This window comes from Anopheles cruzii, chromosome 3, assembly GCF_943734635.1.
Source record: "Anopheles cruzii chromosome 3, idAnoCruzAS_RS32_06, whole genome shotgun sequence".
Taxonomy (NCBI): domain Eukaryota; kingdom Metazoa; phylum Arthropoda; class Insecta; order Diptera; family Culicidae; genus Anopheles; species Anopheles cruzii.
The window spans coordinates 55860925-55879186 of record NC_069145.1 but is presented as its reverse complement, the minus strand read 5'-3'; the positions used below and the strand labels follow the sequence as shown (position 1 = coordinate 55879186).

Genomic DNA, 18262 nt, shown 5'->3' with positions numbered 1-18262 from the left:
GACCGTTTGCTGATTATATTTTAATTATGATTACAAGCTTTTGCGGCCGTGTTTGAGTCCCGGGCACTAATGGAGATGGATGATTTGCCTACCTTTTTCGGACCTCCCGGCCTCGTATCAGGGGCTACCAGGTACGGGTCCTACGAAAGTCAAGGATTTTGATTCGCTAGTCGAGATGAAAGTTGCCATTAACCTTCGGCCGGAGCGAGCGGGCTTCGTTTCGCGGATTCGAGTCACGGTGGTTGATGGTTTGAAAATAGAAATGCTAATGAAGCCTTCGAAGTCCGTGTTAAGCGAGGCGCCCTTGAACCAGAGCCCGTTTTCTTTGCCCCGGCCATGGTTAAATGCAAACAAATCTGCTCCAAACACGAGAAAAACAAAACCTCTTTTTACTGGCCGTTTGCGAATGTTCGCCGAGCTGGGAATGATGTTTTCAGTTTTATTCGTCGTCAAATCGATTTCTGGCGTGCGGAACCGTTGAAATCTCCGTCAGGGGCGTTCCGATGGACAGCTGGACGCGGTATTTATCAGTAATGTCACATGCGCCCTAGCGACTTCATTTTGGGATCAATCTTGATTAGGTACACGCATGTTCGTGGTGCCACGTATGCTATGTACGGTTCCGGGCGCTTTATGTCGTGCTTTGCAGTACTTCGCGCTATTTGAAAGTGCGTATACAACTACACGAAAATGACGGTTATTTTAGTAAAATATTTATTTAATTTAGATTAAGTCCAATGGTCAAGCGTCCTAGTTGACACTTAGGTATAATAAAAAAAAACCTTATAACGTGTTTACATTAAAAACAGAAGGCTAAGCTCAGAATCAGAATAATAGACGTAAAAATAAAATAAAACAAAAGCAAACGTCAGAAAGAGAAGAAATAGAAATCTTGGACTGGTTAAAGGACATGTCAGAGTTCAATACACATGGAACCCGCTCAGGTGCCCTCAGCATGATCAAGAATCGGACGAACCAGAGCACAGTAGAGAATTTTGAAACACATTACGTCAATGAGCTTCTTAGCGATACTTAAAACAAATCTTAACATTCTAAGATCTCTGTTTACTATCTCTTCATAGCAATCCTTAAATGTAAGACTAGAACCTTACTTAACATTCAGGTCACGAATCAAATAAACTATAGGAAAAATTGAACCTTGAATGTTATATGAAAAAAAGCATTGGACCAAAATATGTAAAAGTTTCTACAGTCAGAAGAGTTATCAATCAATTGGAAAATATGATAACAGTAAGGCTGAACTCTTGAATATGCTTCCAATTTTTAAAGTCATACAACAATAGCAAAGTTATACAACAATACAATAATTCATTGATGTTCTTTTTACTCAGCTTGAATTCCATAAAAATAACATCGCCAATAGCGCTGTTTTAAAAAACATCGTTCAACTCTAGAGTGTATTTTAAAGATTCTAATTACTCTACAGTTTCTGTGCTGTTTATCCAAGTTAGTATAAGATTTCAGTTAAAGTTTTTTTTTTTTATTTTTAAGCAGAGCCAAGCAATTCATGTTTTCAGTAAAGATATTGAACCATTTTTTAAATTATCCTTCAATAGTTATAGTGCTAGTAACAACAACCTTCGAAGTTGAATCATGGGTCGCACTCAGTGCTTTCTGCAGTAGGGACCCTCCGATTGTATTCGTTTTTTTATAAATCGCCCTATAAATCGTAGACCCTGTCTTTTTAAATAGTTAGTGGCACAAGAGTAAGAGAAGAAAGGAGTTGCAATATTTCCTATTTATTCTCTAATTAAGTAGTTGTATTGTTCATTTTTGCAAAGGAATGTATTGAACTTCACAATTCACAATTGATTCAAATCAGTTCATCAGAATTTATTCGTCTATTAAACAGACTGGTGAAAGAATTTCTAACGTTGCTGACGATTGCTAAAACTACGCTTTGAATAAATTGAATGTAAACAATCTTTATGCCACGTTACATCATTGAGAAAATTTCCGCCAATGGTACGTTTACCAACACGTGCGTCAAAGCAAAAAAACTGTCGAATTCCAAATAAAACTAACCCATTTCGCAAACAATGATTAGAATCTAGGACACACCGATGTCCACTCCACCAGCCCTGCACTCTGTTTCTGTCCGGCCCTCGCCCTCCAAATGTACCGTTCCTACGGAGGAATGCAAGAAATAGCAGTTAACATTTCACTTCCGGCGGTACCTCGTACTCGAGCCAACAGCTGTCTGACGTCACATTTATTTCACTTACTTCAGCGTTCGGCATTCAGGCCCCTTCAAGTTGAGGGTGCGTTGGGTGAAATTAAAACACGAAAACGCATAAATTATAGCGAAACGAGCGAACGGCGCGCCGAGGGGCGTTGAGTTGCGAAAACCGCATTAGCATAATGGAAAACGCAACGCGGCACGTAGGAGGGTGTCGCAAATGTTTGTTTAAACTTTGGGTGCCGCAGAACAATGCAGTTTAACGGAAAACGATACTGAAAAACGCCGGGCCCATGGCCCATTAAGCCGGTCTCAACATTGTCGTAAATCGGTTCGGCCCGTATCTTTCTTGGCGGGGTTAAAAGGGCTACGGCAAAAGTGAGTCTTTGGGTCAGGCGTGTCACGACAACGACGTTGACCGGTGACTGATGGCGACCGGACGCTACGGCACCTCCTACCGGGCACAGATTGCACGCCACTGTGACGCATAGAAGTTTGCGTTTTTCAGCATATTCGTGTCCATCGCGTGGCAGCAAAAAGTATGCCCAAGACACACACTCAAGGGAGGCAGATCTGGGCCACGAGATACGGAACTGGGCAAATGGTTTTTGGCCAGTTGCCGGGGAACGCGTGCCGACGCGTCTTTGGCCGATGGGTTAAGTCAAGGAAGTAACGTTATAATGGGACCTTTTTAAACTCCTTTCAAAATAATTTGCTATTTTCTTGGGAATTGGTCCAGAAATGGTCCAGAAAGGGTAGCTCCGTTTCGAATCTAACAATTTTTCGTTTCTTTCCTCCTCCTTCAACAGGGCACCGGGATGACACCCCTGATGCTCGCCGTCAAGGATAACCGTACGCCAATTCTGGATCGAATGATCGACCTCGGATCGGACGTTGGCGCCAGGAATAACGTAAGTAACCAAGGTCGCTGGAGTGTAAGTGTGGAGTAAAATGTGCTTCGCAATTGAAGGAAAATTAATTTTCCACTCCACCGCTGCGTGTGATGCATCGCATTCCGCATGGAAAATTAACTTCGATAAATCACGCACAGCGAATGCGAAAAGAGCTTCCCAACGGCGCTCCTCCGGTCATCCGGCTCCCTTCTTCGGCTCACCACGCTCCGGTGAACTTCACCTGGATACGGCTGACTCCCGTTTGGGGTACATCTCAGCGGGTTCCTGGTTGGCCTGGTTGGCCAATAAAATCGCTTTATCGCCACCGCCTTCGGCCGGGGGTCACCGAAATCGTTGTCGATCGGCGTCAAAGGCGAACAACTCAACTGCCGGGTTTTCGTTGGAACACGAAACATAACGACAACCCAACCAACCGGTGGCAATGAAAATCGAAATGAGTTTTCCCTTCGCGTTTTCTTCGTTTTTCTTTCTCGGCCCTTCTCGGCGATACGGATCAAACCGTGCCGTGGAGGGTCGCGTTGAACTTTACCCACTTTTCCGAGCGCCCGAGAAGGCGATAATTAGTTGGTGGGGGTCCCTTTTGAATGGCCCTCGGGGGGGCGACTCCGGATTTTTTCGGTGACCGTGAGCGTTCGTTGTAATTTTCCGTTCCACGCGTCTGGCGAATGGATTTCAATTCGGTGGTTTCAAATTTAACCCAAACGGTTCGGAGTGAACGGATGCACTGTGTTCCGTGCTCAGCCTTCACTACACACCAGACCATGACCCCGTTCGCCGCGGACCACCGCCGAGGGAGTCCTCATTTTCTGCTGGCGGGTACCATAGTTATCAGCGAAAAAAAAGGGAAAGTTGCCGCGTACACATCCTCGGTGCAGAGAGTCGCCCAATAAGAGCTCGTAATGTGTACTCTTTCTCTCTTTTTCGCGCACTTGGGGTGCACTGTGGTTCCGAAGTTGCTTCTCATTTCCGAGCCGTTGTTTATCTTGATTTCTACTTGACGCTCCCTTTGAAACTACGTCCGACATGTCGGTGAGACGGTGATTTTTGTTTTCTCGTGCAGCGTGTTGCGTGTTGCGAACTGACAGAAGTAAACGCCCGCGCGACTGCCACGTGGTTCGATACCGGAAGCTTGATTCTGGTTTCGAACTCGAACCCGATACTCTCTATCAGGTTCGATTCCGATCCGTTCTCGGACCGATCGCTGACCTAATGGCCTAATGGGCAAAGGGATAGTTTACTTCGCTAATTTTCACATTAGCAATATTGGATCGGAAGCGGCGTGGCACGGGTTGCATGCGAAAGTGAAATCAATCAACAAGTTGACCACTCCAAGAACCCGGCGCTTTTGCAGTCCGAGACCGGGAAGGAACCACCTACGGCTCGGTAAACTGCGTGAAATGCAAAGTAGAATATTATTCTTCGGACCTGGTAGGGTGCCTGGAAGGAATCGCCTCGCCGGCCGACCGTGTTACCGGTACATCAATTTTGCCTCCGGCGCGGCGCTGGGTGTGTGGGCCGAGATTTTAAGGCTATCATTAAGGATGTTGTGACAGCGCATTTTTTACCTTGACATCCTTACGGCTTACGGTGGGCTTGGCCTTAGTCCGTGGCCACTCCGCGCTCACCGCGGTGTCGCTTTCTCAGGAGATAGGAAATTACTGGAGACATCAATCTCGGTGCCTCACCTACCTCACGATGCTCATTAGGAGCACCGCACCGTTACGGTGGTTACGGTGAGTCACACGGACCAGACACGGTGATTTATTATCGACAGAATGTGAGGCTATACACGTCACGTCTAGTGAGGTCACACTAATTACCGGATAGCTACGAAGAAAGGATGGTAGCAATTAAATTAATGAACGAAGATTGATTATCTAGTATTTTTTTCGGTAATTGGGTTATGAAAACCAATAAATCGGCGTTGTGTTACAAAATATTGATGGTATTCATTTCTCATACATTTAAATATTTATTTTTTGATTAAAATTCCATCAAGTGCCGTTTGGTTAAGATAGATCGGAACTTGCTCTTCATAGTTTATAGCGGATGATCATCATGACATCATCATACCAGGTTCTTGGCCAGCAACTGGGTTTCTTTGTACAATTTATACAGGGTGCGTAATCATGAGAAGACCTACTAAAATTTAAAAAAAACTCCACCATTTTTTAGTCGATTTTAGAAAATTCGCCAGGTTCTAAAACATTAGTTTATGCTGTTTTAGTCATAGATCGATTTACGCCAAAAGAATGAGCTAAAACTGTAGTGCTGTACATTAAAAATAATCGTTCAACTGTGAAAACTCTAAAGAACTAAAAGCTAACATCACTGCAGAAATGGCTGCGATTACGCTCGAAATGTTGTCAAATACAATGCAACAAGCCCAAAAACGGATCGCAAATGTAAGAATTTTATGTGTCTAATGTAGGCGATCTTTAGATCGATATTGTATTTTGAAAGAAAAAAATTTATAAATGGCATTTTATACTCTAAATAAATCTTGTTCATTTGTCAAAATCGTCTAAAAAATAGCGGAGCTATTTACTATTTTAATAGATCCTGTCATGATTACGCACCTTGTACAATTTTTGTAAACTATTTAAAATTTTTAAATGAAACACTTCGTTTTGAAGCGCGTTTTCTTCAAAATGGTTGAAAAATCGATTATGTTTACTTATTAAATTCTTACACGAAGTCAGTGATTAAGATTCGAGGTCTTATAACAATAACGTAGTCCATCGATGGGACCACAATCGTTACTTTTCCAACCATCCATTTATTTTGCATCGAGCACGGCCCTCTTGCCCAACGATCGTAAGGTGGTCGATGAAAAATCACTCACTCACCGCAACGAGTCTTGAATCTTTCCCATTTGTCACCAACAAATTTTCCGAACCACAAGTTCTCCGTTGGAGATACGGATGTGCCGGAAAGGGGGGTACTACTTCCCCTACATGGCACGGAACATGGCACAACTACTATCGCACTCTCGTGCGCTTCCTAGCGACCATGCTGGATCGAGAGAAAGAGAGCAAGAGAGAAAAAGAGAAAGAGAATGCCAGAGCGAAATATTTCACGACTACCATCACGCCGGTACTATATACTATTTCGCGAGAGGTACATAACACGGCTTACCGAGAGCTTCGATTCTGTTTCGTCGAGAAGGATTCGGATTTGGCAGCCGATTCGCCGAGCGGGGCTTCGCTTCGGTAGCCAGCGGTAGCCTTATTTGCATGATCACCATCATCGTCCTCTAGCCACCGTTAGTGACCGGTACCGAATCGGTGCTCGGGAGCAACAGGTTTTGCGTGTCTGGCCAAGATTGATCCTAAGAATAGCACGGATCTACGGCGCGAAGACGAGCCACGTGTTTTGCCCTCGCAGTCCACACTTCCGGCTCTCACGCTTATCTCACGGCGGACGCGTGGTGTATTTTTCGTTTCCGCCTCTCAAAGTCCGGTCCGGGTCCGTTTTTTGTTTTTATTTAAACTTCGTTTACTGTTGCCATAAATAACGACCACCGAAAACGGTGGCACACTGCGGCTAAAATATCGCAACCAGCAACAGTAACGCCAACAAGGGGCGTGTGAGTAGGAAAAAAAATCCGTAGCCTAAAATCTGATTTGCATATTTGGCCGCAGTGATAATTTGGAAAAAAAGGCGTTTAAATGCCACTCTCAAGACACAGGGCACTGTAGACTTTTCAGAGTTTCAAAGCGAAAGGTTTTTGGTTTCCGAATTTCAGTAAGCCGAGGTGTGACCATCCTTTCTTCGCGTGCGCCTTTCGGACCTTCCACTTTCGGACCGGCACACCGAAGCAAAAGGAAATGTTCTCGGTAATTTGCGATCATGCTCAGCGGATGGAAGGTGCAGGAGCTTCATGTGAAATAATGGCCGCTTTTCGTGGTTTGGCTTTGAACTTTGCATGTTCATAGGTGGTTTCCTGGCACTCCCTGGCGGGTCAGCAGCGGCCCACGGGAAAGGGATTCTTATCTCATCGGAACAAGTGCTTTATGTGCAGCAAGAGGCAAAATATGTTTCCGTTGAGGTTTTTGGGTTAATGAAAAATGCAGTAGCGTAGGCACGAGATGTCGGTTTCAGTATTAAGCTGTAAATCGACGGAGACCCAATGTGGGCTGGGTGTGGTTTAACCTACTGAAGCTTTCATTATGACCATCGTGGCGTGTGTCGATAAATTCGTATCAGAAACTTGAATGCTTCATGCTCTTCAAAAAGCGCGTGTTCGCGTGTTCTGTTTTTCATGTACATGAGGTACTTTCAGCGGCGTATATTATTATTTTTACAGCAGCAAAGGTCCGATCATGAATTGATCACTGAACTGAACTCGGTCGGCAGTTTCGTTCCATGGAATCAAGATCGTGCATTTTAATATTAAATTTGAAAAAGATGGAACACCAAAAGCTCCGCCTCTCCGGTGTTGATGGTCGAAATGTAATTAAAAGATAAGAGAACTTCACGACGGACGTCATAAGCGTCCGAGAACATATTTTCCGGCTCAAGTTATCCATTCAATCATTTCCATTCATTCGATTTCATTCAATCCATGCTAATAGCTTTATTTTGAAACGCTTTTCCTTTCTTCCGCAGGACAATTACAATGTGATACATATTGCTTCCATGTTCTCGAGAGAGGATGTAGTTAAATTACTTTTACAAAAGCGAGGTGTTGATCCGTACTCAACTGGTGGGGTAAGTATGGCACTGTGAACCTCTTGCAAACTCGGAACTCGGAACGATCCATCATATCGAGCGGCGCTCGGTCTGAACACTATTATAGGTTGCTGGTTTTGGCATAAACGTCATGTCAAAGTGATGATTTAATCAATTTACGGTGAGCTGTAAAGGACCACCGGGCGCCTCCATCGAAGGGCAAGGCGTCTCCATCGGGCGTACCGGGCGTCTCCATTGCACCCAGAAAGGAAGGCAGCACCTCAGTTACTAATACTACTTCTGCCGGTGGGAATCATTCGCAACAAACATTGGCGGCTTTTACCACTAATGATGGCTGTAGCACCCGGCAGGGCGAATATTGAAAAATAAAACAGTCCATCCCGAAAGCGAATACGATTCGAGGCCGAGCATTTGCTCAGTAAATTTAATATGTAAAACGCTTCGATAGTATAATTAATAGACTGACAACGCTTTATTATTGTTGTTGGTAATAATAGTCAAACACCGCGACCGTTCCGTATCTTGAAGTCCTTTATTATCGATCACGAAAGAAGCGATCCGAAAGAAGCGACTCAAAATTAGTCCGTCTGGTCCGGCGTTTCGCTTATCACTCCTGGTTCTTTCGTAATGCCAAGAGTGTCCCAGAGAGTGTCGACCGATGATCCTACCTCTCTCACTCGTGAGTCGATCGGTGATCATCTCTCTTGGCTCGTACGCGGGTCTGCAGCTTGTTTGCAGCCTGGCATGCAAGCAGCCTGGCATGCAAGGCGGCTAGCTGGCTCTACCAATATCGGCGGCTATTGGTAACAATTGTGGTGCTGGAAGTAGCTTAATTTAAATCGTGATTTCGTGGTGTTAACTACGGCACTTGTCAGTCTATCTAGATAAAGAATATTTAAAATACCAATATTATAATAATATATTAATATTATATAATTTGGTATATTGAAATGGAGTATCTTAAAAGTGCCCAGCACGGAGCCAACCTCCAAGTTTGTTCAGCACTGTGTTTACCGTGCCAATAGCCATAGAAACCTCGACCACCGAAGCCACCAGGACACTACCAAAACATCGCCCGGTGCCGTTCCGGGGGAAACAGGTTTTATCCATAAATTCAATAAACACGCCGCCGAATGCCGATTCCCACTGCAACCAACACAATCGTCGCGAAGAAATGCACCACCAGCACAGCCGCGTGTCACCGGGACCCGCGGGTTATTCGGGCCACCGGGGCCGAGAGAGCCCGGCCATTGATTTGTCGTTGTTTACGCGGACCGCTCCGTTGGCTCGTTGTTTCGGTTTCGGTTTTCGCGATTATCCTTCGCTCGCTTGCCCTCACTGTCCTGTCTCTCTCTGCACCCTGTCTCTGTCTCTCTGGATGGCGAAAGGATGCGGATTGTTTTTTTGCTGGCTCTTTTTCGCATTTTATGGTCCCATGTCAGGGGCGGAGTGCGCGGCTAATATTTTCAATTTCGGAATATTCGGAAAAGATGGGCCGCTTCTTACGGCCGCTCTCCAGTTGAACTCCAACTGTTTGCCACTGAAGACATACGTCGGTTGGTGGTGTGGAATCGAATCCCGGTGGAATCGGTCGCCTTGAGCTAAACTAATTGCGGAAGTGACACGAAGTGAGTGAAGTGGCGAAAGTGCGGTGCTAGCTGCAGCCCGTTTTGCAGCGACCCCCGGCCCCACGGCCTTGGCGTGAGTGGCCTTATTCTTAGTGGCTTACGTAAGGGGTCTGGGACTGATAAGCCAAGGACTGATCTCCGAGGATCCGAGGGTGCAAAATAAAAGTGAAAGTAAGCTGTCATCCGGCGTGCATCTCGACGCACGTGGCACGTGTCACGGGCATGGTGTTGCTGGCGCACAGTAAACGGAAGTCACGCCGTTCGCAGTGAGGTCCTGAGGAGCCCTCTGGTGGCATATCGCTGCAAACAGCCCGGCTTGGAAGCGTGGTGGTTCGCACAAACTCCTCGAGAGGTCAGCATGCCGCGGTGGCGAAGTAAATAAAAACAAACCGTGTCGTGTTGCGTTCCGGGATGTGGTGCCGGTGACCGAAGTGAAGCAGTCAGTGAACGGCGGGTGACAACGGCTTGCGGCTCCTTATGCCTATGGTAGACACCGCCGCCGTCCGGGTGATACTGTTGGTGCTGGCGGACTATGAGCCGTGGCAACAGCTACGGGACTATGTTGAAGCAGTTTGTTACTATCTAGCGACGCGAATACTACGGCCCGCTATGTCGGGCACTAAAGGGTGGAAGATTAAGGTAAAGGCTTCCGGCTCCCTCGGGGCAGGCCGGCCGGCCGGCACACACATTCCATTCCGACCATGACGAATGAAGGACGGAGAGCTCGTGTCGGGCGAGTAATTTAACTGCAGTAAGCAAACCATCAACAAATTACGAGCGTCAGGCTCGGATTGTTTCGAAATAATCAGGGCCGTTTCCTGTTTTGGTTCCCAGCAGAGTTGGTCATTTCTGTTTTTTTTAAATTAAAATGCTCGTGTACAATATTAATTTAAGTTGCTCAATGAACTTGTGGGCATGACGCGTTCATCATCATTCCGCTACATTGCAATGCAAACTTTTAATCCTTAAGTTTTTTAATTCAAGCTTTAACAAGATTTACTGGTTCATTGTGAGGCCTAAATCAATTTATGTAGCCTATTAATATTATACCTAGTATACTTCTGTTTTTCGACAGATTTTTTTTATTTTTATGTTATTGCTTATAACTAAGTTTCATAAATGCGACCTGATCCATTCTTCTAAGATTAAAAAACTAGGTTTCACAGTTTTAGTTCATTTATAACATAACTTTTATTTTTTATTTATTTAATTTTCTTGTTTTCAACCTTGCTCTTTGTATGTTGATATTCATCAATACAATTTACTTTAACTGTAGTTTTGCAATACTCATTTTAATATTTTTCAGTGTCTTACAGATAAGTAAACGTTTTTATTGAATGTTCATTTGCTTGAATATTTTTAGAATAACTCGCCACAATTTCTGTTTTGCTCTTATAGTTGATTAGTTTTCATATCCAAATTTGCTTTGCATTTAGTTGTGTTTGTGGAGGCACTTTTGCACTGATTTTAATGTTTTAAATGTTCAATTCTTCCATAATATTTATAATTTTTCTTCTACACTACTTTCATTAACTTCAGTATAACATATTTATTGCAGTTTGGAATTTTGTTTGCACATGTTTTTCATTTTAACGTTCCACAGCGTTTGGAGCATTAAATAAACTTTCCATTTTGAATAAGTTTACTGAAACTGGAGAAAAACTTTCGTAACTGTCGAAAGCCATGCCAATCCGTTTCCGAAATCCGTTAAACAAATGGCCTCCCAAAACTCAATGGCGAGGAGTCCCACAATGTGTTTTGAGCATGTGTTTCAACAACTTCGGCCTTCCAAATCGAGCAAACAGTTTCCGCGTTCCCTGTGTTTTATTTGCTACACAAAACTCGGCACCGACAAAAAGGAGTTTACACGCTTTTAGCACACCATTTTAATGACGGTACAATTAGAGGGAATTGATTTTGGTGCCAGCCAAACCAAATCCCCAAACTCCCCGAAACCCCCCCGGGAGGTGAATATGTGTGTTTGATGGTTGGGGTGCCAACAACTTTTCCACTTAAATGTGGGCCAAATCGGCTCACAGCTCAGGCTTCCAGGCTTTGTTGGTTCGGGCCTTTCACGCCGCACTTTCTTTCACACATTCGGCTCCTGAGTGAAGGCTACTAGGCCACACACTCTTAACGCCCTAAATTGCAACCTCCGCGTGTGCCGTGGCACCTCCGATGCACCACCTCCGAGCGGAGCCTTCTTTACAAACGCACCGCCGGAACACCTTTTGCAATTCTTTAGCCCAACTTCTGCGCGGTGGTGGTGAAACGGGAAGAGGTCCGGAGGGGGGACGGCACGGGACGTTCAGTAATGTCTGGAGCCTCGTGCCCGAGGCAGCAAATGGGCTGCCTCGTGTCGAACTTTTGCCCTCCGGCGGATCACTTGCTTCTGCGGAGCGGAGTTAGTCGCGATGGAGCTGATCGCGAAGCTACTCGACCTGAACCATTCGGACACCTGGGTAAGTGGGGTTGACTGGCCACTGAAGAAGCGCCCGACGACGCTTGGCGGGATGGGAGCGAGCGGAAAAAGATAGGCTAATTTGTGAGTGAGTTCGTGTAGTAAAACCAGTCAGAAGTCAGCGCCAATCGAGAGCGCAAGTGAAATGCATCAGTTGTAAGCCCCAAATTTATTAGTTTCGGTGGCCCTGTTTTCGTGTACCTCGCTTTCGGTACGCTGCCAATTGGTAGATACGGGGTGCCCGATTCGGCGGCAGTAACTACGACGTGACGTGCCTGACGAAAGGACTTCGTGCAACGTGCTGTCGATGCTCACATTTTTGTTTTGGGCAAAGCGCTCTAGCCGGCGATCCTCTTTTTGCGGCGGACGCTACTTCGTGAGCTATTTGCGGACCAGTTCCGGTTCAGTTGAAATCGAGAGTCACACAGAGAGGGGCTTCTGGTTGTTCTTATCGCCATGCAGGATACCAGACGTGTCTCTGAACGATACGAGATGCAACGAAGTGCAGTGTTTTCCGTTTGACAGTGATTGTGAAAGTCAAACCAAAACGTGACGAACGAAACATGGAGAAGCCGAAAGGCAAGATGAAGATGAAGTCGATGGTGCGGCGAGTGATGGACGCATCCAGTGACGAGGCCGTAGGTTCAACCGCTTTCTGTAGAGTATGCTGGTGAAGGTCCTTTTTGGTTAGTTGGGAGAAAAGAAAAGAGTGATGGCACCTCAATCGACACGGTCGGTCTTTGGAATACCTAGAATCGGTGTAGAACTTCGCGAAAGGGTTCTCGGGTCTCGGTTATTGGGGCCCGTAGGGTAAACATTTGCTCGTCCCGACGTCAAGCAGCTCTCAGCTCCTTCATTCAATTGGTCGTGCAGTGGAAATGGCAGGTTCCCCGATCTGATCGATTTCACCATAACCACCTTTCACAGAGATTGATTCTAAATGCCTACGAAGAGGAAGCGCACGCTCAAGAGGAAGCATTCTTCAAATTCTTCCAAAAGCTCATCCTTGAGGATGAGAACTTCGTCGGCCAGCTGCTGCCCACGGATAGTGGGGTAAGTGTCGGTCGGACTCGAGACGCGCGACCTACAAACCAATTCGCGTCCATTGAGTTGCCGTTGCCGCTCCCCGCCCGACAAAAGGATATGATGGATCGTTCTGGTTTCGTATTTTCCTGGTTTCGATTTCTGCACCCTGCCGGTGCCCGCGCTAATTGCCTATTTCTTTATCTTCTGTCTTTGTTGTTCGCGCGCGGAACCGTGGAAATATCGATAGTCACGTCAACAAACGGCCGTACATCTGGTAGCCAGCCGGCAGACCGGTACAGCGACAGCGATCCTGCGGGCACTGCTGACGGCGGCTGGTAAGGACATACGAACAAAGACTGATGGTGTAAGTATCCAGCGCATGGTTCCAGGGCCCGCCACTCCGCCGCTGCTGACTACTACGCTGTGAAGCCGGGCGTTCTGTGCACCTCACCACCTGGTCCGGATTGAATTGAGCGACCCTTATTTATGGCCTCCGGTTGGGGCCGTTACTTGTGTGACGGCGAATGTTGGGCACGGGTATTCGGGGTGTTACAAAGTTGCGGGCCAGGGTTCCCTCGGGGGAATTGACAGGTGTTTCTACGTGTGACCGGCGTCCCCGGGACCCACTGGCGGAGCCACAGAAGTGGATCTAAATTGATGAAGCAAGCTCGTGAATCGACGGCTTGCAGTTCCCGATTGCACTACCGTGTTCCGTATCGAATAAACAGACACCTCTGCCTGCGTCGGAAGTCGGAAAGCGCAGAACGATCCCCGCTACGGTTTGCGGATGGCAGGACCCCGGTTTCTGGGCCACCAGAAGGTGCAATGGTTTTAACTATCGAAAAGGTCTCTTTATGCTGCATTTTGGAGAGGTGTTAGTAAAATTCAACAAACAAAAATTGGTCCGCTAGTCAAAACACTTGCAGCTTCGTATCGTATCGTGAACCGAAAGTTGTACTTCTAACACCAGGCCAAATTTTCGTAAAGTTTGTGACTACTATCTGTAGCGTTTTGACAGAAGGACCAACACTTTAAGTAAATGAAGGAAACTTTGAAGAAGAAGATCAAACAAAAGGGAAAATTTTGCAACACTTTTGAACCAGGATGGATTGTGGGTAAGCACCAATCGAGGCTATGCTCTTGATGGATGTTGTATCCTGAGAAATTCCTTTGAATGGAGAATTCCAGGAACTTCTTTCATGATTACTGTCTTAAAGTCCATCGAAAATACCCTTGGAATTCCACAAGGGACCAATGTTGGTCCTATTCTGATAATCACTAAACATGATTTGCTAAACCGCGAATTAAACCTTGCGATTTGCTTCGATAGTTAATTGAAGTATGATGAACATAAAGAAAGCATAATGAATGACTGTTCCGACAACAGATAGATTCGATCAGTTAACTATTAAAGTTAACAATCTAAATCAGAGAGTTACTTTGGGCGAAAATTCGAAGCTCACATCGATGGTGGAATCGCTCACATCACATTCAAACAGGTCAGAATATACAGTAGACCACGAAGACCTGAACTTTTTTTGAGGAGAGTTCATCTTGATAAAGAGTTATGATTTTAGTATCATTATTGTACGTCCGACGAAGTGGAAACTGTCAGGTTTGGACGTATGAAACCGGATTTTGTTTTTAAAACAATTCAAATGTTTATTGCATTGATGCACTGTTTTATTCAAAGTACGTGCCATCGCTAGATGTACTTTTCTCCCATCTCTCTGTTAAATCGTGGATGCCAAGCCGAAAGAATTCTTCATCTTTTGAAGCAAACAAAAGTCATCCAATTTTAGACTTCTATCGATGAAAGTAAATGATGGTCGGAAGGGTCCAAGTCTGGTAAATACAGCGGGGGTAAGTGGTTTGATTATATCCTGAACCAGTTTTGCTTTGTGTCCAGACGCATTGTCATGGACCTTACCGTGTCTTATGGTCCATTGTGGTCGTTTTTCGATCTTTGCATGATGTAAATTGATCAATTATTGTAGGGATCTGTATTAACACCTTTTTGATCCCATCTCATTTTCATTTTTTTTTCGAATCGATCTAGTTTTGCAGTCAAAAATGATGATTTTCCCGGTGTCATCCAAGATTTTTTTGTTTCAAAACTCCCAAAATGAATCCACTTTCCATCCTCAATCACGATCTGATGGAGAAATAATTTCCTTTTGTATCTGGCGAGCAGAATTTCACATTTGGTTTTTCGCTTTTCCTGCTGCCTTTCGTTCAATTCATGTGGCACTTATTTTCCAATCATCTGGATCTTTCCCAGGGCTTTCAAACGTATTAGGACAAATTTAACTAATCCGTGGGTTGTTGTTGCGATTGCGTGTCATTTTCGTCTAAAAGTTCTTGTAGTCCAGGATCCTCGAACTTTTTTGGAGTTCTCCGTCGTTCTGCTGTTTAAGACAAAATCACGGTTTTTAAATTTTTTAAACCGCTAAGCAATGATCCCCGCAAATCATTACTTTCAGGCACAAAGGTAACATGTTCTAACTTCTTCAAAGACAAGTTGCAAACCAAATTTATTTCTTTTTCGACATCAAATCATTTGCTTGATGTCAAAACAAGGCAGTGTAGCCAAAAAAACCTAATAAGGGGGACCAAATTGACTGCTAGAACCATCTGTTTACAAAAATCCGGTTTCATACGACTAGCACACACGTCCGTCTTATAAGCACACACCATAGTTCCGCAGGACTACCGGTTACTTTAAATGAACAGTGACTTTCACTGTCTAATTGGACTCATCCTTTTGCATTTATTGCGTAGCTTTGAGACTCTTTCAATCCGGCATTGAAATCACTCAGCGTCATAATGACCGACGACGCCAACAACAATACGCTTTTGCGTAGAAAATCATGTAATCGGCGTCCACTTCCGGGTTCTCATTGGCTACCGGTTGACCATTACAGCCAGCCATAGACAGATACCCACACACACACCCAGGCACCGGTGGCTCGCGCGACAGATAGCGCGACGGCGAAGGACAACTCACCTGCACCATTTCCGATGCCTTCCCGGGTTGCCAATACCAATACAACGCCTTAACGCCTAGAGTTTCCGAATGGCACCCGAAGCAAGTCCGGAAAACCGATCAATACCTTAAACAGTGGCATGTTGTTTTTCGGGAGCCTTCCGTTCCGTTGTGCAAACGGAACCGTCGTGTTCGTTGCCGTTGCCATTGGCAATTGGCGGACCGCCGACATCGCACCGATTTTGTCCTTCGGAATGCGATTCGTCCTCCATTCTCCGTTGGCTCTGTGTGTGTTGGTGTGCCCTGGAGGTTTCTTTGTGGGCGCTTGGCGGATGCTTTGGCGCTCCCGAGGTTTCGCTTTTGCCAAAATTAATCGCGGAGTGCAATTCCGATTGATTGATGATTGGGCGCCTCGAAAATCGATACCCCAAGCGCTCGCACACCGACACCTGGGGGTCTGATCAAGGACCGCTCCTCGGAGTAGCTGCATGCAGCGTTCTGCTGGACGGGGTCTGCTGCAGTTTAGATTGAAATATTAAATTTATGTGCTTTCGAAACTATCCAGATCTGGGAGTTTGACGGTGTTAAGAACCTCCCGGGTCCCTTATCGAACCTGGAACCCGCAAAGAACTCCTGGCACCCCCAAAAAGCGGGGCCAACGAATCGGTTGGATCAATAGCAATAAATAAATAGAGGGAAAAAACAATTTATGACATTCAGCGCTCCCCACGTATGGGCGTAGCGCCGCAGGACCTCTACCCTCTTAGGGGCCACTGAGCACAGCTCAGGTCACGGAACGGTGAAAGATGTGGGCCACATACGGGCCGTGAGAGTTCGTGACGCCTTCGCGTGGCCCACAGGTTGGCCATAAGTTAGGTCCAGCCGTCTGCTCGGGTTCGTGCGTGGTGCCTTACCGGTAATTAAAGCTTGACCGTGCACCACGAACCAGGAAGTCCCTGTTGCGGTCGCCTGTTGCACACTTGGAACCAGAATGGTGATGGCTCCTTCGAAGCTCTCGTCTCGAATGAGGGTTTCGAGCTGCAAAGTCTCAATCAAATGCGCTTCGCAGTTCAGGTTTTATAATTTTATTGCCTATTGCCACTCCCCCGGGGTGACCTGAGGGGGGCGGTACGAGGAGGGGACAATAAATTGTAGCATGCAGGTGCACGTGCCAACGCGCAACAAACACTCGGGGCCCTGCGGAGTCTCTCGAGGAATCCTCCACCTCGGAGGGACCTGTTACTGTCCTGTGTGGGAAGTAGTTACCGACGGCGTGGCCTCTGGTGACACCCGCTTAGTAGTGAGGTGACAGTCTTGGAGCGCGCGCCGCGTTATGTCGCGTCCACGCGGATCGTCCTACCGAGGAGGTCCGCGTACCTCGAACGTGGGGCTTCTGCTCCGGGACCAGGTCAGTATCGTCAGTGGAGCCCGACTTTCCCGGGGGGGTGTCTTCGAGAGTGCGTGTGCCGCGGTTCCGATATCGCACCCCCATCCGTGGCGTTCGCGTGTGCAATTTGCGTGAAGTTTCGCTATCAATTCGCAGCGCAGCGCAGAGGCGCGATGGTAGGCCATAAACAGTTCAGCTGATAGCTCCAGCGACCGGAGCGCGACCCAAATAACGCCCCGACGTACCGACCCTTAGCGACCGGGTTGCGCGGGAAAAAGGCGAGCCCCCGGCCACGAAGTCCCCGGCGGGAGTCGATAACCCGTTTCGGGCGGGGTGGCCGACGGGGCCTGCAGAGATATTTATACAAATTTCGCCATTTAGCCAACTGTACCACCTCCAGGCACACCGGTTGCTGGTGCCCGCGCTGGCGTGGCTGGCAGCACTGGCCGAGCTGGGGATGGGTTTTGTTTTGCATAACCCGGCACGGCACGGGGGAAGTTGGTGGCGTAGTCGAAGGCGGAAATTAAATATCTTTTTCATAACAACAACGGCGCGGTGTCTATCGGAGGGGCCCTCGGCTCTGTCGGCTGGTGATGGTGTGAGCCCGTTGCCAGCACACGAACACCACGGAATCGGTCTCGGAATCGGAATCGAAGGCCCCGTACGTCATATCGCCGCCGCCTGTCTGAGTCTGAGCCCGGAGCGCCCGCGGTCTGTCTGCCGACGATTGTGGAACGCCTTGCTCGCGTTCCGATCGGTAGTTCAAATATGACAGTTGGCGCGGTCGGACCATGTCCAACTTTGGCAAGCGCTTCCAGAATGTGCAGTCGAAGTACGCCAAGTTTAACCCGATCAAGGCGGCGGTGCTCACGCAGCAGGACGCGGACCGGGCGTCGGCGGACGGTAGCTCGCCCCGGACCCCGAACCGGTCGCCGACCGGAGAGCTGGCGGCCGGTTTCGGTGGC

At 46.9% G+C, this 18262-nt stretch overlaps 1 protein-coding gene across 1 annotated transcript in view; it reads left to right on the top strand.

Moving 5' to 3' along the window:
- The window catches only part of LOC128270640 (poly [ADP-ribose] polymerase tankyrase-1), a 34355-nt gene that overhangs the window by 3994 nt on the left and 12099 nt on the right, over positions 1 to 18262 (top strand). Inside the window, exons 2-5 of the mRNA XM_053008049.1 lie at positions 3010 to 3111; positions 7726 to 7827; positions 13172 to 13288; positions 18059 to 18257. Of these exons, the coding sequence (XP_052864009.1) occupies positions 3010 to 3111; positions 7726 to 7827; positions 13172 to 13288; positions 18059 to 18257 (520 nt within the window). The remainder of the gene's footprint in view (positions 1 to 3009; positions 3112 to 7725; positions 7828 to 13171; positions 13289 to 18058; positions 18258 to 18262) is intronic.